The sequence below is a fragment of the Phascolarctos cinereus genome, unplaced genomic scaffold (assembly GCF_003287225.1).
Source record: "Phascolarctos cinereus isolate Bilbo 61053 unplaced genomic scaffold, phaCin_HiC Scaffold_2;HRSCAF=192, whole genome shotgun sequence".
Lineage (NCBI taxonomy): Eukaryota > Metazoa > Chordata > Mammalia > Diprotodontia > Phascolarctidae > Phascolarctos > Phascolarctos cinereus.
The window spans coordinates 192,827,118-192,850,810 of record NW_027555625.1 but is presented as its reverse complement, the minus strand read 5'-3'; the positions used below and the strand labels follow the sequence as shown (position 1 = coordinate 192,850,810).

The following is a 23,693-nucleotide window of genomic DNA, read 5'->3' as shown; positions in this document are numbered from 1 at the left end:
AGTTACAGTACTAATGACATTTCCTGAGCATGCCACATCTAGAATATTGCATTTAATTCTGGGTGCTTTGTTACAGGAGGATCATAGACAAGGTGTAGCAGATCCAGAAGATGAAAAGAATTATGGGAGGATCAGAGACCAACTATGTTAGGATTATTTAAAGAAACAGAAGTTGTTTAGCCTAGAAAAAGGCAGCCCTGGAGTGAGAAACATGATAGTCTGCAAGTATAAATTCTGATCACGGAAAGGGGAAGGGGGAGAGAGAAAGGGTGAACCAGAAGCAAAGGTTAGAAGTTGCTAAGAGTTTTCTATAATAAAAAATCCAAACAATGCAGGGTCATTCTTCCCAAACTCTAGAGGTTTAACTAGGTCTTGCTGTTTCCCTACGAAAAATCCAGACTTCCAAAATGCCCAAAAGTGGGTCACTCTAATTAGATCAACCAGCTCTAATAACAGCCATTCCTTCTAGCTACCACCCAAACAGCTTGGTGCTGTCCACAGCTTCAGTGCTGAACCAGCTGGTTTTCTCAGCATTGCTACAACTGCTGGCTGTGATGCTGAAACTTCTTTGATCACAACAGTGCTAACACACTTTTTCAAGATAACTTGGAATAAATTAGATAATTACCAAGCAGACTACTTGCGAGCTAATCCATTCTCATATGTAAAGTTACTGAAGCTTCTGCCAGAGAAAACATCAATTACCTCAATCTTGGTATGCACAAAAGAGTTAAATTTGGTCCAGCTTCCAAATTTTATATTAAGACATTTACAATTAGGAATTCAATGCTGATATACTGAGGCTGGTAATAATATTTTATTTATTTCCCACCCTTTTAGCTCAGTGGGAAATGCCTTTAGGTTTAATTTTGCATAACAAACAACATCACAAATATTTGTACAACTAGCAAGGTATAATATCCCTATATTTTCCAGTCATATTTTAAAATCCAATTCATTTAGTTGTAAATAACCAGATAGAAAGGTTTGATGAGCATGGATCACTTGCAAGTCTTCTTTGAAGATATTAATTATAATTACAATTTGCTTCCCCCAAAGGTAAATGAATTTTAGTCGGCCTGTACTCTGGTAGGCTAAAAAGCTCCAGGGATATCTTTAAGAACAGGATTCAAATTTCCTATTAATTTTCCTAGTCTCTGAGCAAGCAATCACCGGGGAATTCAGATAATTTTAAATCTAGCTTAGACCAGAGTATGCATAAATGAATCAAGATATACAGCACAGAAACATCCTGGAACCAAATCTGAGCCCTTTACTTCAAAGTTCTCTTTAAAATGTGCTTTTTTTCCATATAGACACAAGAAATTCCTTCAGCATCCTTTCCATAATACTGCAACTCCTACATGCCACTTCATAAGAGCACTATGACCCTAGCTACCTACTCTCAGTTCCAACACTCCCACTCACCCCATGCTAGAATGCCTTCATCTTGGACGAAGCTCCATCAGAGTGTCCAGCCTTTGACAATGTTCCACAAATAATTGATGTGATAGTCATGCCCAGTGAATAATTTTTACTTGATGTTAACCTGAGTGGACATATCCCATAGGAATTTAACTTGAGGACTCATTCTACTCAGAGTTTTTAGAGTGGAAATTAATTGATTGGTTTATAATCAACTTCTTTAAATGGCTTGTCAATAATAACCATTACCATTTTTAAGTGTTTTATTCTGAAATAGCACAGTTTTTAGATGCTATTTTTATGTAGAGGATATTCAAGAAAGGCAGTGTGTCACATCAGAAAGGGTACCAGACTGAGAGCAAAGAAATCTGAGTTTTAGTCTGTTTTATTTGCCAAATCACTTAATGTCCTGTTCTTTAGTTTTCACATCTGTAAAATGAGGGCGTTGGACTGTATCGCCATCAACTGAGTCATTTCCTATCCCATGTCTCTAATTTTGTGTATGCTTTAATCCAGCTGAGTTTTGCTTATTGGTTATATAGAGATATATAGCGCACAACAGTTCTCTAAGATCATTGTTAATTCCTCAACCCAGAAGCACTCTACATACATGATCCCTGGTACCATCAACTGATATGTGCTGTAGATTTGGTACCCAAAATACACAAAAAGAAGAAAGAAAAGTTAGAAAATTTCCTTAGTGAGAAAAATGCCCAGGCAAAAACACATTCACCTTTGGAATCTTTAATTTCTATAACTTTGCCGGGGAAAAGACACTGATTCTTTCATATTCCAAAATCTCTCAGGGTCTAAAAAAGATCACAATTCAAGCCAAGTCAGTTCACCAAATGTTTATTAAGTCCTAAAGCAAAGCACTGTGCTATGTCCTGGGATATGAATATGAAAATGAGACAGTATCAGTTCATAGACAGCCTACCTTGTGTAAGGAGTGAGACCATGTGTGCCCAAAAAAATAAAATATACATACATATACACATATGTATGTGTGTGTGTGTGTGTGTGTGTGTGTGTGTGTATATGTCATAAGAGGCAGAGTACAGTAGAAGCAAAGGAGAGATTGAGACAAAGTGCTCTACGAAATTTGAGGAGTGAAAGAATTCAATTTCCTTACTATTCCCTAAATCATACTTATTTAGTTCAAATAAAGAAGCTGGGAATCCAGGTACATATCATTTGATTTTAAATTCCAAAACATGCAAATTTCATTTCCTATTTAAATAAAAATATGGCAAACATCCCTTTTGTCCTATTTTGTCTCAGAAAGGATTCATGCGACTTTCTCATCCCCAGAGACCCTGTTCAAACTTGAATTAAGCAGGACACAGGTATGGAGTTTTCTATGGCGCATAGTGAGTGACAAGTTGAGCAGGAAAGGGGAAAATTCTATTGCTGATGAAGTGAAATTTTGTATTAGTGAATCAAATAGAATTACAGAGAAAACTGATACTTTAGAATATGTTGGGAGGACCATGATTTCTTCATGTTGAGAACTCTGTGACAATTCCCTCCAATGATGCAGACTAGAAACTCACCTATATTTTATACTATTAGAAAGTTGCCTGCCAGTTACTTTCCCATAGTCAGATAAGTAGTATGTATCAGAAGCAGAACTTAAATATATGTCTCCCAGGCTCCAAGGCTACCTTTCTTTACTCACTACACCATGCTGTCCCTCATATGTCTCTGTACCTCTGTTTACACATTCTTTAAGATTGATATTGTAAAATGTAGAATATCAGTGTCAGAAGAGGCCTGAGGACATTAAGTGTCAGGACTGAAAGGGACCTTAGAACAGTAGCATCATATTCAAATAGGAATGGATCTCTGTTGGTTGCATATTAACTTAGAAAACCACAAATTAACATTAACTACATTGTGCTGTATTTTTATTTACTTTGTTAAGTATTTACCAATTATATTTTAATCTGGTTCAGGCAGTACTCAGTTGTCTCATTAGTTTGACACCTCTACCTTAAATCACAGAATATTAAAGCTGGGAGAGACCTTAGACTCTAAGGCTTAGAGATTCACTAATCCAACCCTCTTAATTTATATATGTGGAAACTGAAGCCCAGAGAAGTTAAATAACTTATCCAGGGTCACCCAATTAGTAAGTAGCAAAGCCAGGATTTGAACCTGGTCCTCTGATTCCAAGTCTGGCTCCTCTTTTTCCACTATTCCACCCTGTTTCTCATTCCCCTGTCTGCATCTGTGTTCATCACTGCCTGGGAAATTAAAAATAAATTCTACTTACAAAGGCAGAAATTTTGTTATTTTGGCATGGTCTTTCAACTTTATTGTATTAACCTCCCACTCTCTAGTTAAAACCTACCATTTACAGAAAATAAAATCCAAGGAATGCTGTGTGTTTTGTTCTCTGTAGCACTCTAAGACATATTATTAATTTCTATCCTGAGCCTATTTCAATCAATCTTATTATAGTTTAATGCTATTGTAATGGATTATCTTTGTCAAGCACACGAAAATCAGTTTCCCAAGATAATTTGGGCTGAATTAGATCATTTGTCTAATTGAATAATAGTAACAACCTATCATGGAATCAATCCATCCTCATGTATAAAATGACATGAGCTGCAGGCAAAAGGCATTTCACTTTTCTCCCAAGTGGATCTGTTGATTCCAGAGGGATTTGTGAGATTCCAGTGCAGGATCTGAACATTTATTAAAGTGGAAGCCTTGCTAACGTTTGAACTCAGGCATTGCATCTTTATGCTGCTGGAAGATGACAAGGAACTCTTATTGTGAAGTATTGCTTCAGCCTTGGAATTATTAGCCTGAAAATGTCAATTCCAAAGTATTTATTTTACCCTGAATTTTCTACATTGCAGACTCCATTATTAAAGTATAGTTCTCAATTTTTCACATATACTTTTAAGTTTATTTGTGTATGCATTTGTGTGGGATTTAAAGGAAACCAGGGAATCCAGTAGGTAGTTATGAAGAGGGAGAGAATACAAGGCATAAGAGACAGCCAGGAAAAATTCCTGGAGCTGGAGATGGAGTATCTTGTTTATAGAACAGCTAGGATGCCAGTATCACTGGATCAGGGTGTGTGGTAGGGAGTAAGGTGTAAGAAGACAGGAAAGGAGGGGGAGTTATGACAGGCACTGAAAAAGAAAGAGGATTTTATATTTGATACTGGAGATGACAAGGAGACACTGGAATTTATTGAGTAGGAGGATGAGTAGGAGGTCTGTGTTTTAAGAAATCCACTTGTTTTGGCTGAATGGAAGATGGATTGGAGTGGGGAGAGACTTAAGGCAGGCAGAACCACCAGCAAGATGTTGCAATAGTTTAGCATGAGGTGATGACAGCCTGCACTAGAGTGGTAGCCATGTCAGAGGAGAGAAGAAGACAAATTTGAGAGACGTTGCAAAAGTGAAATTGACAGGCCTTGGTAACAGATTGGATACAGGAGCTGTAAGACATAGTAAGGAGTCCAGGGTGACTCCTAGGTTGCAAGCTAGGGGGGCCTGGGAGGGTGGTGTTATCCTCTACAGTAATAGAAAAGACAGGCAGAAGGAAGGGTTTAGGGGGAAAGATAATGAGTTCCATTTTTGATATGTTGAGTTTAAGATGTCTCCTGGATGTCCAGTTTAAGATGTCTGAAAGGCAGTCATAGCTGCAAGACTGGAGGAAAGCAGAGGCAGGGACATAGATTTGAGAAGCTTCAGCGTAGAAATGTTAATTAAATCCATGGGAGCTGATGAGATCACCAACTGAAGAAGTACAGAGGGAAAAGAGAGGAGGGCCCAAGACAGAACCAGGTAGAATATCTACAGTTAGAAGAAATTATCTGGATGAGGATCCATCAAAGGACACTGAGAAGGAATGATCAGATAGGTAGAAGGAGAACCAGGAGAGAGTAGAGTCCCAAAAAAACAGAGAAAAGAGAGAATCAAGGAGAGAGCAATCAACATTGTCAAAAAGATTGAATGCAGTTTGCAAAAAGAATGCAGACTGAGAAAAGGCCATTGGATTTGGCTACTAAGAAATCATTGGTGATTTTGGAGAGATCAGTTTTAGTGGAACGATAAGATCAGAAACTAGATTGTAATGGGTTAAGAAGAGAGTAAGCAAAGACAAAGCAGAGGCACCTAGTGCAGATGGCCTTTTCAAGGACTTACTGCCCACAAAGAGCAGAGGAGAGATGGAGCAACAGTTAGCCAGGATGGAAAGATCAAATGATGATTTTTCTTTCAGGATAGGATCGACATACACACATTTGTAAGCAGTGAGGAATGAGCCAGTAGACAGGAACAGACTGCAAATGAGTGCCTTAAAATGACAGAAAGGGAAATCTGTTAGAAGAGAAGGGAAGGAATTGGATCGCTTGAGCAGATATAGGGGTTAGCCTTGGTAACGAGTAAGGCCATTTCATGTGAGACAGAGGAGGAGGAAATAATGACAGAAGGCATCTGAGAGATATAAGATGAGGACAAGGGAAAAAGAGGGGCCTCACAGTAAATGGCCTCAATATTTTTCTGTAAAATATGAGGCAAGGTTCTTAGCTGAGAGGCTTTATGCCTCTGCAATCCTTCCAAGAATAACTAGGACTCCAGGTATTAGCCTAACTCCTAAAGCATACCTCATAAGAGCACTATGGCCCTAGCTACTTGCTCCCCTGCCACTATGAATGCCTCAATTTCAACATCCCCACCAAATCTAAGTTAGAATGTCCTAGCCTCAGACCAGACTCCATCAGTGTCCAACTCTGGTTGAATACCACCTCTCCCTCTTACTCTCACTCACTCATGGTCAGAAGAGCAACTATCACAGCTCCTACTATTATCTGGGACATGTAGTGTTAAGTCAAGCTTGGTTGTAGAGGTGGGCTAGAAAAAAGATAAATGACTGTTGACTCACCCCATCACCTCTTCTAGCAAAGCCCCACCTACCCTAGACCAGTCACAGAAAATAGTACCTATGCTTCAAAAGAATAAAAAATATTTATCAACAATGAGGCATTCTTATTCTTCTTATACTCTAGCTGCTTCATTCAAATTCATTCTCAAAACCCGTTTTACCTATTAAGTCCTTCTTTAAGTACGACTTTGATAGCTTTGAGCTAAAAGGAATGTCTGATTGTCAACTACTTCACTAATAAAAGGCTATATCACCCATCTTCCTCTGGCATTCTGAGTCTCAGTGATTTATGTGTCTAGCTGTCTCTTCAACAGAGAACCAACCATCAGCATATTCAGTCTTAGATGTTGCTTGCTAAATATGACTTCATGATTCAACCAATATTACAATGTTTTGCCATAATAACTCATGAATATTCTCTACCAAGACATGAAGTCATGATTTCAAATGGTAGAGGGAAGAGTCACACTGACCACATCACAGAATAGTACAGTGGAGAGCACACTAGATTTGAGGTCAGGGGACTCTAGGTCAAATCTTGCCACACAGCATGTGTGTGACCTCAGGCAAGCCTTACTTTCTCTGGGGCTTAGTATTCTTACTTTAAAAAATGAGGTTACATTAGATGACCTTTGAGGTCCCTTCCATCTCTACATGTGTGATCTCATAGAGAAGCTGTATCTTTGACAATATGAAAGTAAACAATCCTCTAGCAACCAGACTAACGGTGTGGGGGAAGGGAAAGAGGAAGGGAATAAGTATTTATTAAGCACTTACTATGTTCCAGGCACTATGTAAATGCTTTACAAATACTATCTCATTTGATCCTCACAAGAACCTATGAGGTAAGTGCTGTTATTATTCCCTTTTTACAGTTGAGGAAACTGACACAGACAGAGGATGAGTGGCTGCCCAAGGTCACACAGCCAGTAAGTGTCTGAGCTCACATTTGAACTCAGGTTTTTCTGACTCAGGGTCCAGCACACTATTCACCTAGCCATGCTAGTTCAGTGCAAGTAGAAGCTATAAATAAAGCACGAGGCATTTTCTCATTCCCCTGGTCGTTAGTGCTCTCCCCCAACCCACCCCCAAATTACTTGGTATTTACTTTTCTGTGTACTACTTTCTTTCTCCTAAGAGATTGTAAACTCCTTGAGGATAGAGAAACTTTTATTTTTGTCTTTGTATCCTCCAGCACCTAATACAGTGCACAAAATGCTTTGGTACATCATAGGCACTTTATAAGAATTTGTTGAATTCAATTTGAGGTCATCTGTTCTAAGTTTTTGTTTTGTTTTTCTACCAATGCATGTTGGCAACTATTCTGAAATGTGTAGTCTTAGAGTTGCCTGAGATACTAAAAAGTGACTAGCCAGAGCCAGTAAGTGTCAGAAATAAGATGTGAACCCAGGTCTTATCTTGTCTCAGAGGACAGTTACCTATGTATTATGGCACACTGGCTCTAAAAAGCCTTCTTACATCTCATTTTCTCCACAAGGTGCCTAACTCCTCATTTTATCCTCTTCTTCATCAAATTCTACTACATTTAATTAGTTATATGTCTTGAGCTCTTTCCCACAGTCTTACACTTCAGAAATCTGATTCCTGGTCATCTCCTTCCAATTCTATTCACTTAGTTAACATGACAGCAGCAAAAATAGTTATGAGGAAGAGGTGTCATCATTCACTTGAGGGCAAAATTTTATCCAGTTTAAGTGCATCCAAGCATTAGCCCTCAGGGGTATCTTATTGTTTTATTCATAAAAGAATGCTTGGTGATGATGTTAGATTCATATTACCAAAGGACTGCATTGGGCTATATCTTCCCATAAAATCTGTATAATGCTAAAAGCAAACAATGCATAGAAAGGCCATCTAGATTTAGCAAATGTTACATTTGTGATTTTTGCAAAGAAAGATCAAAATTGGTTTTAACTAAATATTTTCATCTAGACTTTGCATGGGAACTGAAAACATTTTTTTTCTGTTGCTGCAATTCAGAATCCCAAAATGTCAACATTTTCACAGAGAATCTTCAAGACATAGGGAGCCATAGAAATATCAGCTGATATCTCTTCCCATATGCCTTCTTTTTCTGCACACACAAGACTTCCCATAAAGAGGAGCCCATTCAGAGATCACCTTGGCTTAGCACCACAACCCTCTCCATTCCCTAGAGCAAAGATTTTTAACCTGTGACTCATGGAGCCCCAAAGGATCACTAGAGAGATTTGAGGAGATCTGTAAACTTGGGTGGGAAAAAATACATCTTTATTTTCACTAACCTCTAACTGAAATTTAGAATTTCCTTCAATTATTTCAAAATATTATTCTGAAAAACAATCTATAGATATCATCAGACAACCAATGGAGTCCTTGACTCAAAAAAAGATTAAGAACCTTTGCTCTAGCTGGGTTTTTTTAATTTTTCATCAGATTTGGTGTGACATATCCCACAAAGACACTTGAAAATTGGCAGCCACAATCTTTAGTGTAGTGTATAGAGTTTGAGATATTCACTTTGGATCTCTAAGACAAATGAATTCTTCAGGAAAGAGAAAATTAAAAATAGAAGTGTGGTAATGGGAGCAAGTTGCCATGTGGTAGTGGTTCCCAAACCTAAACCAAAACTCAAACTAAAGACACTGAGGGTCTAGGTCTACAAAAAGCTCAATAAGGAGCTTCTGAAAAGTTTCAAAGAGAGAGCTGAGCATATCTGAATTTGATGTTTCCTGGTCCATAGGTAGAGCCAGTGGAAGCCCCCTCTCAACCCCATCCATTTCCTTCTCCTCCCCATCCAGGTTGCAGAATCCAACTCTAAGAGATTAGTCATGGTGGAACCTGGCCTTCTGAAAAGTCTCCTAAGTTAGCCTCTAAGGGTTTCCCTAGGGTCAAAGCCTTGAGAGGATAAAGCTGGGAATAATTGATAAAAGAAATTGTTTGATGAAAAGAAGAGTGAATTTGAAATCAGGATATCTTAGTTCAAAGTATGAGTTCTTCAAATTACTAACTATATAATTTTAGGCAAGTCATTGTTACCCTAAATGGCTTACTTCTCAGTTTCTTCATCTATGAACTTAGAGGGTTAAACTAGATGATCTCTAGGGTCCCTTGAACTCAAAGGGAATAGGAACTGATTTTCCATCTTATCTTAGACACTTGCTATCTTTGTGACCATTGGCAAGTCACATAACATCCTCTAGGCCTCAATTTCCTCATTTGTAAAGTGGTCAGCTAACCTTAAAGCTCTAACATGTAACATAAAAATTCTAACATGCAAATGTTAGCTATCATGATTGTTGTCATTTCTCAAATTACAGAGAGGCTGATTTAAGCTTAAAAATTGTGGAAAAACTTGATAATGATTAGAGCTGTCTAAAAGTGGATGGGCTTCCTCAAGGGATGTGGGTTTTCCATCACTAGAGGTCTTCACACAGACAGATGATTACTTATTAAAGATGTTATCAAAGGGATTCCTGTTCAGGTATGGGGTTGAAAGTCTATGGTTCTGTGAATGGCCACAGTTAGTTCTGTGGACTTAAGAGTGGTGTGCTCTTCTGTAGATTCAGATAAGATTCTGTCAAAAATGCTAGCCACCACAATGAAACTTTTAAGTACCATGGAGACCTAGCACCCAGGATTTGCTAAGCCATATACCAAAGTAAACTACTGACCTTTCGACTATCCCAGAGCTCAAATACGCATAATGCGTAAGTTTAGCCTAACACTGACAATTAGCTTCATGGAGGAGATGGTGCCTGGGCTAGGTCTTAGAATATGACCATGTACATTTCCATACTGTATATTTCCAGAACATTCTTCTTCTTCATAAAATATCTATAGTGTAACTTAAATTCTATTAATTTCTCCTTCTGTTGCCATCTCCTGGTGCAAGGGTGACCCTGGACCCTCAAAGTTTTTGGAGTGAGCACAAGCTCTGGAAGGTCCTAATGTGCTAGAAAAGCTTTAAGTGTATGTGTGACTATAGACTATACAATTGCTGTGCAAGGATCAGTCTAGCTAAGTATGGGGAGGTTCATTGACTGAAGAATTATTTTGGCCAGAGCAACTCATAAAACCATGTACATATGTTAAGGCACTAAAGAGTTTGCAATGTCATCAGTAGAAGGAATACCAATGCAAGGAAATCAGGTGTGTTTGAGATCTTAAAGTATGACTTAGTTGACTAGCACATTTGTTTCTCTCTCTGTAATCCTTTAATCAACACAGCCTTGACCACGAAAATCTATTCCATTCTAACCACCAAGTTTTCCTCAAGGTCATATTAGATGGAACTAGTAAAACTACAATGACAGGAGCCCATTTTGAGGGATAAGGATGAACATGGAGTAGATTTCAGCCTACTTAATCCTACAATGGCTAAGCTAGTAACTTGTTCTGATAACAAACTGTTGATAACAAAAAGTTGGCTATTTGTCCATCTGTTTAACCAAAATGTTTAGTGATTCTCCTGAAGTAGCCAGATAGATTTGAGATAGTTAGGTAATGACAATGATGATTATAATGATGATAATGATAAGTACTTCTAAGAATTTTTTAATACTTACTTTTCTCTTTCTTCTTGGGATCTTTTCAAATTCAGCATACCTTCTAAAACACAAAATATGTGTCAAATGGAAGTTCAGAATATCTTAAACATATCTTTTATAAGAATCCTAACAAAAATATCTCCCTGGAACACTAACTTGACAGACACAATTAAAACTAAATGGTGAAAAATTCAATGGGGCTGGTGTTTCAAATGGCTTTGACCATCAGACCAGGACAGAAGGACGTAATAACACGGAAAGCAAATATGCTTGACCACCATCCTCAGTCTTTGCAGGAAGCACCATTAAGGGCAGTGAGACAAAAAGGGCTTTCATGAAGTCATTACTTACAGAAACTGATAGTCTGAAGAAGCTGCTGAGGCAATCTATGAAACCTTCTAGAGATTTGTCCAAATAGGATGGATCCTCATGACCAGAGGCTTTCTCATTTATAAAATGAGGGAATTAGACTAAATAATCTCTAAGGTCTTTCCCAGTTCCAAATCCTATTTAGTAAAAACCTTTTTTAGGTATTATCTAGCCTAAAGATAGGGATATGGCAATCGCAATTCTAAAGTTCTCTCATTTTCCCTCATTAAAGTCCCACAACCACATTCTACAGCTGGGAAAGGTGCAAAGATGATCATCCTATACTATATATAAGGCTCTTTTGTCTATAATCACTGAAAATTTAGCTATAAATTTTCCAAAATGAAAATATATATATACCATACCAGATTATAGAACTATAGATTTAGTTCTGGAATGGACTTCAGAAACCATCCAATCCAAAGCCTTCACTTTAATGATTAGATAATTAAGGCATTTCAATAATTCTTGTATATTACATGTGAAACACTTTCTGCCATGCAATAGCCAGCTAGAAGAGCAATTCTTTTGTCCTTTTTTTCCCTTGAATGTTAAATGCATCTTAATCTCTTAGTTATAGTGTTTGGCTACAAAAAGTCTTCTCAACTTATGTCCACATCTGTATTGTCTCCTTTGGAGTGTAAGCTTTGTAAGGCTAGAGAGCTTGACTTTTTATTCCTGCCTTCACTCAATGATCATTTACTAAGTACCCATTATGTGCAAAACACTCTGCTAGGGACAAGAGAAACTACAAAAATAATTAAGATATGACTGACTCCTATGCTCATGTGGTTTACAATCCAGTAAGGGAGGTAAGAGTTTGACATGTATAAATATGTAGTAACTATATGAATGCCATCTACATGATCTAGATCTATACAATCTTAATCAATACTATAATATGCTCAGTAGTTTAAGATTTGTACTATACTGAGCCCTGTGCTATACTTTTAGGATGTATTAAGTATATTCATATGACAAAGATAATTTGGTTTACTTTACCTTAAGGTTGAACTAGATTTCCAGTGACTGACATTTATAATCTTCCCTATGGATTTAACAGGCAAATATGGTTGTCTCTTTGTAGTATAGCTTGTCAGATGTATATGTGTGTGTATAATATCTTACAATGTAAGATATGTATATACATATTTTATAAATGATATGTAACATATATGACATAATATTGTACATGCCATGTACATTATACATATTATATAATTTACATATGTATGTGTACATCAGATCTTCTAGATTCCTGTGTGTATATACATATGCATCTGACAAGCTATACATACAAGTGTGATTGTCTCTTTGAAGTATAGCTTGTCAGATATGTGTGTGTAGACATATAGACATTTAAAAGATGTATGTGTATATATGCAAAAGATGCATATGTATATATTTACACATATACATCTGATAAGCTATTCTGCAAAGAGACAATCACATTTGTATGCATACTTGTCAGATAAATATATGTATGTACACATATAAGTGTGCACACACATATACCAAGTACATAAAGTAGTATTACTTACATTGTACAAAATGGTTTGAAATAATAAGGAAGGTGAGTACTCCAAAATGCTTCCATCCTTGACAGTTATTTTTCTACCAAAGTATGTGTGCTTAAAATCCAATTGTTTCCTCATCAAAACTTTATGTTTATCCAATCAATTCAATGTGAAAAGTATTTATTCAGCACCTCCTATATGCAGTGCATCACGCTGGGCAGGTGGGGTACAAAGTCCCTATAGGGACAGGGAACATTAACACAGAAAAGTAAATACAAAGTAATTTCAAGAGGTGGAAAGAGTAATAAGAACTCAGAAAAGGCCTCACATCAGAAGTAGCAACTGGGCTACTTCTGTTTTTTTACAGACACTGAAACTCAGGGAGGAGATTGTATCTGGACAAAGGTTATATAGGTATTATCAAAGCTGAGATTAGCACCTACACTGTTTAAATTCTAGCCTAAGGGTCAGTTCACTATACCACCTCATCACTTGGAGAAATACTTCATAGTCATAAATTTAGAGTTGGAAGGAACCTTGAAGTTCATCAAGTCCAGCCCCCTTATTTTACAAATAAGGAAACTGAGCCCCAGAGAAGTTAAGTGACCAGCCCAAGATCACACAGATAAAAAATATGTAAGCCAGGATTTGATGGAGGATTCAGACTCCAAATCTGGTACTCTGTCATACAAATAAGGGTAGGTGCAAGCTCAATGTAAAGCAACCGCAAAGAACAAGATAAGTTTTCTCTAGCAGTCAACTAGCAGTTACCAAGTGCCTGCTGGGTTAAACATTGTATTAAGTGATAAAGGTATAAAGAAAGGTAAAAGACAGTCTCTGCTCATAAGAAGCTCATATTCTAGCAAAGAACTGGGAAAGGAAGGGAGAAGTGTACATATAAAAAAGGACCATTCGACTTAATTCTACAGCCTCAGATAATCCTGTAAGGACAGTATTTGCACAACACTCTCCTATGACAGAAGACACAGTCAGCCATCAACTAGTCAGTCAGGGCAATCAGCGGTTGACAAGACATACCTGAGCTTGTCAGGCAGGCTGGCAAGGGCCCCAACCACCTGGCTGGAAATCAAATTGCCAGAGGACTAACCATCAGGAGACACACAGCACTAGGCTGTCTTAAAGAGATTTTATTGCAAAAATATTACCTGGCCTAAAGTAGATAACATAAAATAGCATAGGCTGACATGAGGACAGGGTCTCCCATGGAGAAACCAACCATGGACACTGTGCCTACAGTGGTATTTCACATTTCCTAAATGTACTTTCCACCCCAGAGAAGGCCCTTCCTGAGCACAACTGAGCTAAATAAATATATAAGCCAATCACCCCCACACACTGACTATACTACAAATAGGCTGACCAACCTAAAATCATCCATCCATTGCCACAATCAGATGGAAAATGACAGATATTTTTCTTTCTTTGATAGAATGACCATTAAGAAACTTGACAGAAAAAAACAGCCATAGGAAAAGTCTCCTGCAAACCCGCTAATGCTTCCACTATATTTCAAACACACCAATCAAGGCCAAGCAATCTGCAGCCCACAATTCCACAGAGAGACTTTACAGGAACTGCTTAACTCAGCAGAGCCTGAAAGACATGAAAACCCATCACAGGGTGAGAAAGGGGAGTCAATGCCTATTTGTTCTAAATTACATGAGATACAGGCGAAAGCAAGGAACCCTCAGGCTTGGCCTCACTGGCCAGTATGAGGCAGAGAGCTAGAAAGTGATCCAAGGATTCTGGTATGATTGAATTACAAGATAGAGTCATAAAGGCAGATCAGTGAGGGAGGAGGGAGAGTATTGGCTTTCATGTCAGGAGGCCTAGATTCAAATGTTGGCTCTGTTGTTACCCTTTGATACATCTCTGGTCATCTCTATGCAGGTACTCCCTTCAACAATGCTGTTCACAACACATTCTGACTCTTATTCATGTCCTCCCCCAAATCTGCAGAAGGCATCAAACCAACAATGTGCTAGAGGCTTTCCTCTTGTCATTTCATGGATACCAGTAGTATCCCAACACTTATCACAATGCCTGGCACATAGTAGGTTGCTTAATAAATATATATTGAGGGGCAGCTAGGTGGCGCAGTGGATACAGCACCGGCCCTGGATTCAGGAGGAACTGAGTTCAAATTCGGCCTCAGACACATAACACTTACTAGCTGTGTGACCCTGGGCAAGTCACTTAACCCCATTGCCTAACGAAAAAAAAATATATACATATGTGTGTGTGTATGTATATATATATATATATATATATATATATATATATATATATATATGGACTGACTGACTGACTGACCAATGGAGCATGTAGCTGTCCAGTGGTTACCCCTTGTTCTTAGAAATAGAAAAGTCACCTTCTCTCTCTAGATCTTAGCTCCTTTATTAATAAAATGGAGAAAATATCTTTCTATAAGCCAATTTATAAAGTTGCTATGAGAAAAATACTTTGTAAAGTGTCATGTGATTTCTTTAACAAGACCTGTGATTTCATTGATATAAGGAACTCCCAGGAAGGAAATTCCCTTCACCAAAGCAGATCAGCACTTGCTCTGCCACTTTAAGAATTTTAGAGATGCCTGGGGCATTATGACATAATGTCACCTGCCTAAAGTCACAAAACCAATCAAGACCTGAACCTAGATTTTCCTCTGAGGCTGCTTTTCTATTCACTATCCATCTGACTTGCCTCTCAAGAATAAAAATCCCACCATTCCAAAGTAGGTAAAATGTTCAAAGACTCCAAAGATAGGTCTCCTCTCCATTATGGAAAGATATTGTTCCATTAAAAACCTACACCAGTATCTCAATGAGAGTTAAATTGGGTTTCTTCAAGACTCTACTAGCAAAAATAGAGGATATCCCAAAAGTAGACTATACCCCTGAAAGTAAGGACTCTTGAAAAGGAAAAAAGCATATACAATTTGTCCCAATTAGTATAAATAATAATTTCTCTGAATGAGTTGTATTATTTGAATTCTCACTGTATAATTTCATATGGACGAAAACAACTACCATGTTACAAATTTTTAATTTCAGATAATGCTGATTCAAATACATGCAACCACTGTGGAAGGTTCATTATTCACAGTAATGGTGACCTAGCTATGTGGGAGAGATAGAGCCCTGAACAAAGGCCACACTCGGGTTTTATACATGCCAAATTTAGGAAGAAAAGATACCCTATATTCAAACCAGTACAATAGTACAGTCATACATTTCAAGCTAGAAGGAGCCTTAGAGGTCATCTAGGTAATGCAAGCCCCTTATTTTAGAGATGAGGTATTAAAGCCCATGGAGATTAAATGACTTGCCAACTCATACCGGTAACAAGGAGCCAGGATTCAAACCAAGTCTTCTGACTCTACATCATGTACCCTTCCTACTGCTTCCCAGTACAGCATATTTAAAGTTATTTGACCAAAATGCATAGTCTAGGTGGTTAGCTTGTGTACTGTATGTGTAATTCAATATCCTGCTTTGAGTTTGACTCCCAATTAAATTAAAAAACAGCCTTTCTCCTTGAGATGGGTCAATAGTTCAGTTGAGGTGAGGAGCCTTGTGACCAGTCTAGGATTATGGGCAATTCAAGGGGTCCTTCCAAATTTACTTTGGAGTTTTCAAAGCTGACAGTTTTGTGCTGAAAACTGGCCTCACCTAAGATTAAATCAGTGAGTATAATAGTTTATCATTAAACATATTCTCATATGAAATTCAATTCAATTCAACCAACATTTCTTATGTCCCTACCACATACCCAACACTATACTAGGAGATGAAGACATTACAAAGGGCACAGTCCTTGTCCTTAAGAAGCGTGCAATCAATATGGTGAGCATGACTTTTTCAGAAATAAGTTTGAAACATTACCAGCAGAAGTGCAGTAGGGTCAAATAAAAGAGCCAGGCAGCATGCTCTAGGAAAAATCGAGGAGAGAAAGAACACATTCATCTGAGACTGATGAGGGAAAGCTTCATGGAGGAGGTGAAAAGAAGCCTTTCAATAGGTCAAGATGAGAGGGGAGTACACTACAGTCATGGGAAACATATGACCTAATGAATTCAAGGCATTGAATGGAAGCTATTGGAGAACAGCTAGCCATCAAGTTTGGCTGGAAGAGGGTGGGGAAAGGATGGTGGAATGAAATACAGTAGCAGGTTAGAACTAAATTGTGGGAGGTATTAAATGCCAAGCTAAGGAATCTATATTTTATCCCATAGATTTTTTAGCACAGAGGTGGCATTATCAGTCCTGTGTTTTAGGAAAATTATATTAGTAGCTCTATAGAGAATGACTGGAGAAGAGAGAAAATGGAGGCAGAAAGGAATAGGGATACAGGCTGGATCTTTCATTTTGTTTGTACGTAGAACTACTGAGGAAATGCTTTCTAGCACTAGAGGCTGGCATCTTCTCTGCAATGTGGGGCATTAAAAGGTTAAGTGACTTCCTCAGGGTCACCAATAGGTATAGGAAGTAGGACATAAACATCTTTCTGTACCCAAGGCTAGCTTTCTGTCAACTACACAACACTGCCTCCTGGCTAGAAGCAGAGACTACTCAAAAAGTTATTACAAGGCAAACAACTTTGAAAAACTTAGGAACTCTGATCAACACAGTCAAATCAACCACACATCCAAAGGACTCATGATAAAAAAACACACCATCTACCTCCTGATATAGAGGTGATGGACTCAAGTTGAAGCATACTTTTTTGGGGGGACTTGGCTAATGCAGGAATTCATTTTGCATGACTATATATATACATATATATATATATATTTGTAACAAGTTTTGTTTTTCTTGCTTTCTCAATGGGTGTGGGGAGGAAGTAGGAAGGAAAAAATCCAGGATTAAAAATAAAAATTGAATTTTTAAAAGTTTTACAAATTTGAAAAGCAAAAAGATATAATAGTCCAGGTGACAAGTGACAAAAGAAAAGTTGTGCTAGTCAAATCATTTCAATTATATTCTTATTAGCAGGGCCATAAATAGACATTTTTGTACTTAGAACAAATCAGGGATGCTGACTGGGTGGGGAAGAAAAATAAAGCAGGATGAAGTCACCGAGGGTGCAGCCCCCAGAGATAGGAAATCTACCCCAACACAATGCTTTCACTGCCCTCTAAATTCTGGTCCCCTAGGAGAAAGTACCTATTGCCCTAACCTGGTTATTCCTTTGTTCAATAGGTACTTAAGCTCTTAAATTAACAAAGATAGAGTTGTTTTTTTCCTCTTGTTTTCCTAACCAGTTGATATTCCAAAAAAAGAATAAATCAGAGACAGAATTTTCCAAGTTCAATTCCTTCTGCTTTGATAGATGAGATAAGGAAGATTGAAGTTTGCTCTCTGCTCAAAAGCCCATCATAAGAGAAAGAGAGGACAAACTGGGCAGAAAATATATTCTAAATAAAAGCTTATTCTCTAAGAATCTATCTGCTTGACTACAGTGAAATTTCCTTACAGGTGCTTCATCTGTGATTCTGTCTTCACCCCATAAATCAAACTGCTTCATTACATTACTTTTAAAGGACAGTTACTTTCAAGTAGGGCTCTCAGGAGAGAGATGAGGAAACAGGCTCCTGGGTTACATGACTGTTAGTGCATGGCATTGGGGAAGCAACTCTAAGCTCAACTGGCTAAGCTTTTCTGCCTCAAGGTAAAACCATTAGGCATAGCTCATGCATGACTTTACAAGAGGAACATTGGCCATTACTCATATTTAATTATAAGCTCCTATTTGACCTACTCTATAAACTAAGCCTTAGAGTGACCAAGTCATCAAAGGGAAGAAAAGGCAGTTGCCTTTCTCACAAACAATGGGATTGCAATTCCTTGCTGTGTGCCCATATTCCCATCACCTTCATTTCCATAAAGATTCTCATAAACTCCATCCAATGAAACCATTTAGAGAAGTCTAGCAACTACAATAAATCACAGATTTATTCAGTATGAGCACTGTCAACCAGCACACACTCAGAATTTAAGATAAAGCTAAGCAAGTCAACTTAAGAAGGTAGTATTTTCAGGTAGAAGGAACATGAGACAGAGAAAAGGAGTCCTGGATTTTTGACTTAACTCTGTTACAAACCAGTTATGTAACCTTAAGCAAATTATATTACCTCTCTAGCCTTCAATTTCATGAGTGGGGTTAGACTAGATGATCCCTAAGGATTCTGCCAAGTCTAAAATAGTTTTCTTGGCTATGGAGGTGGTATTTCCATTATCCTTTGGACCACTTGCAATTGTGATTCTTCTGAGATTGTGATGTTCCATGATTTCCAGCTATATAGCCATGCTAAGGAAATACTGATGTTAAAGAATGGACTTATTTAGTTAGCAGCTTGTCTTCATTGCTCTTACCTATGCACATTGTATGTTAGCAAGCTGAAACATAGTGGCATAAAGCAATCTTGGTCCCAGAGAACAGAACATAAAACACAATTTGCACCTCTCATAAAGAGTCAGACTACAGGTGCAGAATGTTGTAGACATCATCAAAGTCATTCTGTGGGTCTTTTAAACTGACTAATTTTGCTTTAAAAAAAAAAAAAGGTAAATTCCATGGTGGCGGTAGGGGGAGGGGAATACCTGGAAACAATTATGGTATAAAAAACAAAAGTCTTCAATAAATAAGAGACATGGCATAAGACTGGAGAAGGACAAACATTGTCTTGATTTTCAAACAAACTATAAGCCAGTAAGATCAACATCAGTTTCTTGGGAAGATTTTTGACCAGGTTATTAAAGAGACAAGTAATGAACACGTAGAAAAAGAAGTGATTTTAAAAAGCTTGTATTGCTTCATCCAAACAAATCGTTATAACCCTGTTTCCTTTTTTTGACTGATTACTTGATTGGTAGATAAGGGTAACAATACAGATATGGTTTACCTAGATTGTAGTGATGAATTTAATAAAGAATTCCATGCTATTATTGTGGACAAGATGGAGAAATGTGGGCTATATGTAAGGATACCATTAGATGAATTCAGTGCTGGTGGAATGCTAGATTCAGAGAGTAATTATTAATGGTTCAATAACAACTGGGAAGGTAGTCTCCAGTGGGGTGCCCCAGGGATCTAGGCTTGGACCTATACTATATAACATTTTATCAATGAATTAGATGAAGGCATGCTTTCAGATTTTCAAATGACATAAAGCTTGGAGGGATAGCTAACATACCAAATGACAAAGTCAGGAACCAAAAAAAGAAAATAAACTACAGGGACTGTAGCCAAAGAGATAATCCTAAAACCCAAGTTTTTAAAACTGACCATGTCATTGCCCTGCACAAAAAGCTCCAGCATTCCCATTGCCTCTAGGATGAATGTGAATGTTTGAAGGAACACCAGAGATGACTGAATCTGTAATCAATATATGAATTATCCAATATTCATGGATGTTGGACTTTTAGCAATATTCACTTAGATTGGATCACAAAGTTGGTGTCTTAGTGCTATTCTGAATCATCTAAGTCAAGCATTTGGGTTCCAACAGAAATTCAAAAAGAAAGGTTCCTCATCTGGATTCTGGGCTTCTGTCCAAATGTTACTTTAGAGAAATATAAAGATGTAAAATTTCTAAAGCCATTAGGGGAAGGTGACATTCAAAATAGACATTTTTGAGATTTGAAACTTCCATCTTGGAGCAGCAAGGTGGTGTAGTGGATAGAGCTCTGACCTTGGAATCAGGAGGACCTGAGTTCAAATCCCATCTCAAACACATAACACTTACTAGCTGTGTGACCCTGGGCAAGTCATTTAACCCCAATTGCCTCACCAAAAAGAAAAACATACTTCCATCTCGAATATGTTTTTAAGAAAAAATACTGAATGCTATCTAATTATAAAGATCAAATTTGGCCTAAAAGAAATGAGAAGATGCGCCTCCCTTCCTATCTCATAGAGGTAGAGAATTACAGATGTGATACACTGCCAGATTCTGTCGATAAGTGGTTACTTTTTCTGATCTGCTTTTTTCTCTTTCTTTTCTATTCTTTATTACAAAAGATTACTCTATCTCAGGGATCAAGCAATCTAGGGAAGGAGAGAATACCTTCAGAAATGAATATGATATAGAAATGAAAAGGAATCAGTAAGAAATTTTAAAATTAAAAACAATATCATTTAAACACCAACATTCTCCAAATAAGAATATTGAGAATCATTGAATACCATTTGGATGAACCAGAGAGTAAGTAGAGAGATGAATAGTGGACAAAATAGCATATTACCAATGTTAACTTATATTTTAAAAGTGATATAAAAGCCTACACTATTGCAATAGCCTCCAATTGGTCTCCTCTGCCTTATGTTTGTCCCTTCTCCAATCCATCCTCCTTTTTCTGCCAAACTGTTAGGATTAGGGCATGGAACTGGAAAGACCTGAGTTCAAATATATTCTCAGAAACTTACTAGTAATGTGACCCTGGACAAGTCACTTAATCTATCTGTTTCAGTTTCCTCAACAGTAAAATGGGGATCATAATAATAGCACTTATAATAGCCCAGAGTTGTTGGGAGGATCTCAAATGTGATATCTGTAAAGAGCTTAGGACAGTGCCTGGCACGTGGTAACTGCTTAATAAATGCTTATTTCCTTGCTTTCCTTCTTAAATCTCCCACCTTGTAATAAGCTTTTCTCAGTTCCCTTCTCTCTTTCTCATCCACCTCCCTTCACTGATAGTGCCTTCCCTGGGAGATTACCTTCCACTTAACTCTCAATGTGTCTTGGGGACATAGTTATTTGTAAGTTGTCTCCTCCCAACAGTTATAAGCTCCTTGAGGGCAAGAACTGTCCTCAAAGCTTAGCAGGGTGCTGGTCACACAGTAAACACTTAAATGCTATCTGTGGCTACTGTGGTGGTGGTTTTTAATTTTGTTGTTGTGGTGGTTGCTGTTGTTGCTGTTGCTGTTGCTGATGTTGCTGTTGTGGTTGAAATGTTGAAGCAAGTAATAAGGGCAGTGGATAGAGGGCTGAACTGGAGGCAGAAAGATCTGAGTTTAAATCCTGCCTCAGATACTTCCTTGATGTATGAAATTGGGCAAGTCCCTTAATCAACTTCAATCTAACTCTGCTTTACAGATGAGGATACCTCCCGAGGCTGTTGTGAGGGTAAAAGGCAATGATATTTATAAGGTGCCTCACAAACTTTAAAATACTATATAAATGCTAGCTTTTATTATTATTATTATTATTATTGTTATTATGCTTAGAAAATGGTGAACTAAGCATGCAGTGAAAGCAAAGGATAGCAGAGGCATAGCGGGTGCAGTGGAAAGAACTCTGGCTTTGGAGTCAGAGGTTCTCCATTAAAATGCTCACTATGCCACTCACTACTTGGGAGTTATTGGGTAAGTGACTTAATCTCCCCGCCCTCAGACTCTTTGTCCATAAAATGAGAAGCTTGGCCTAGGAGACTTTTAAGTCTCTCACAGCTCTAAATCTATGCTGCTATGATACCCTGCTGGACTCCAGTGTGGCAGTCTTCCATCCAAAATGTCAGAAAGAACAGAGGAAGTCATCCCATGTGCTAAGTGGATCCTCTATGAAGGCTCTGTATGAGGATGTGGAGGACAATCACCCAAGGTGAGAGATAGATGGACCGTGATCTGTACCAGTGGAGTATGACCCCAAATCAATGAGTTCACAGACTTATGTGAGCATTTATGCAGTGTTTTTAGCACCCTTCAGAGATCTAAAGTGGCCTTGTTGGATAGGAATAAAAAAAAAAGTATTGTATCTTTAGTCATAAAATTATCATGTTTAATATGAATAGAGATATTAAATGACAATCAAAAATATTTGAGGAATGATTTTGCCTGCCCTATCCCTTCCCTTTTCAAAATTGGGAGTAGGGAGCATAAATAAAGTCTTTGAGAGTAAAATGTCATTTTTTTCCTCAGTTTTTTCCCATTGTTCCTAGGCCTTCATGAGTGCTAGCTCTGCTACTAATATGTTGTATGACGTTATGAAAGTCACTTCCTCTCTGTGGCTTCAGCTCCCTCCTCTTTCAGAAGAGGGAGCTGGAATTAATGGCCTCTGAGGCTCCTTCCAATTCTTAACAATCTATCCCTAGCCAACGGGAATATAGTTTTCAATGACTATCTTAGACATACACTAATAAAGTCAGTACAATGCTAACACTTACAAAAGATGTTTTTCTTGTACTCAATGAACACTAACACTAATCCAAGATCAGAATGACTTATGCAAACAAAATGTCTTACACTCACTACACTGTGTTGGTTTTTATCACTATGCATTACATTAAAAAGGAAAAAATGAAAACAGAAAAGCAAGGCAGTGATTTGAAGTTCCATATTGTTTATTCATAAAAACATGTTCAGTTTAAATGCAAATTCAGTCTTCCCTCACTATACACAAATAATCCAAAAACTGTGGCAAATCACAGAATCTTAGAATAGGAAAAGACCTCAGAGGACAATCAACCAAATGTGCCTGACCAATTGATGCATAGTAAATATTTAATCCACAAATATTTTGGACAATAAGAAAAACAGATGGTTCAGAAACTCCTTCTGAATCCATCTTCCTAAATACTTCTCAAACAGCAAGGGAGGGGAGGTATCAAGACCCTAAGAAATAATCACCCTGAGATTCCAAGAAAGTCAAATAGACCAAAATAGTGGAAGTTCCAAAGTTGACTTTCTGGATGTAATGACTGCTTCTTCTGCCTCCTGAACTTCCACCTTGCAAGGTCTTCCTCTCATAGTTAAGAGTTCCCAAAACATAAAGAGAGGCATCATAGTATATAGTGGATGGGGGCCAGCCTTGGGATCAAGAAAACTAGGGTTCCAGTCCTGTCTCAAGCACATTCTAGTTGTGTGGCCATAGGCAAATCTAAGGTGGGTCTCTAGAACTATATAG

The 23,693-nt window shown here is 37.8% G+C and overlaps 1 protein-coding gene across 3 annotated transcripts in view; it reads right to left on the bottom strand.

Moving 5' to 3' along the window:
* DCDC2C (doublecortin domain containing 2C) overlaps window positions 1–23,693 on the bottom strand; it is a 184,875-nt gene that overhangs the window by 108,044 nt on the left and 53,138 nt on the right. For all 3 annotated transcript variants that reach the window (XM_078149064.1, XM_078149066.1, XM_078149065.1), the window contains exon 6: window positions 10,902–10,944. In XM_078149064.1, the coding sequence (XP_078005190.1) occupies window positions 10,902–10,944 (43 nt within the window). The remainder of the gene's footprint in view (window positions 1–10,901; window positions 10,945–23,693) is intronic.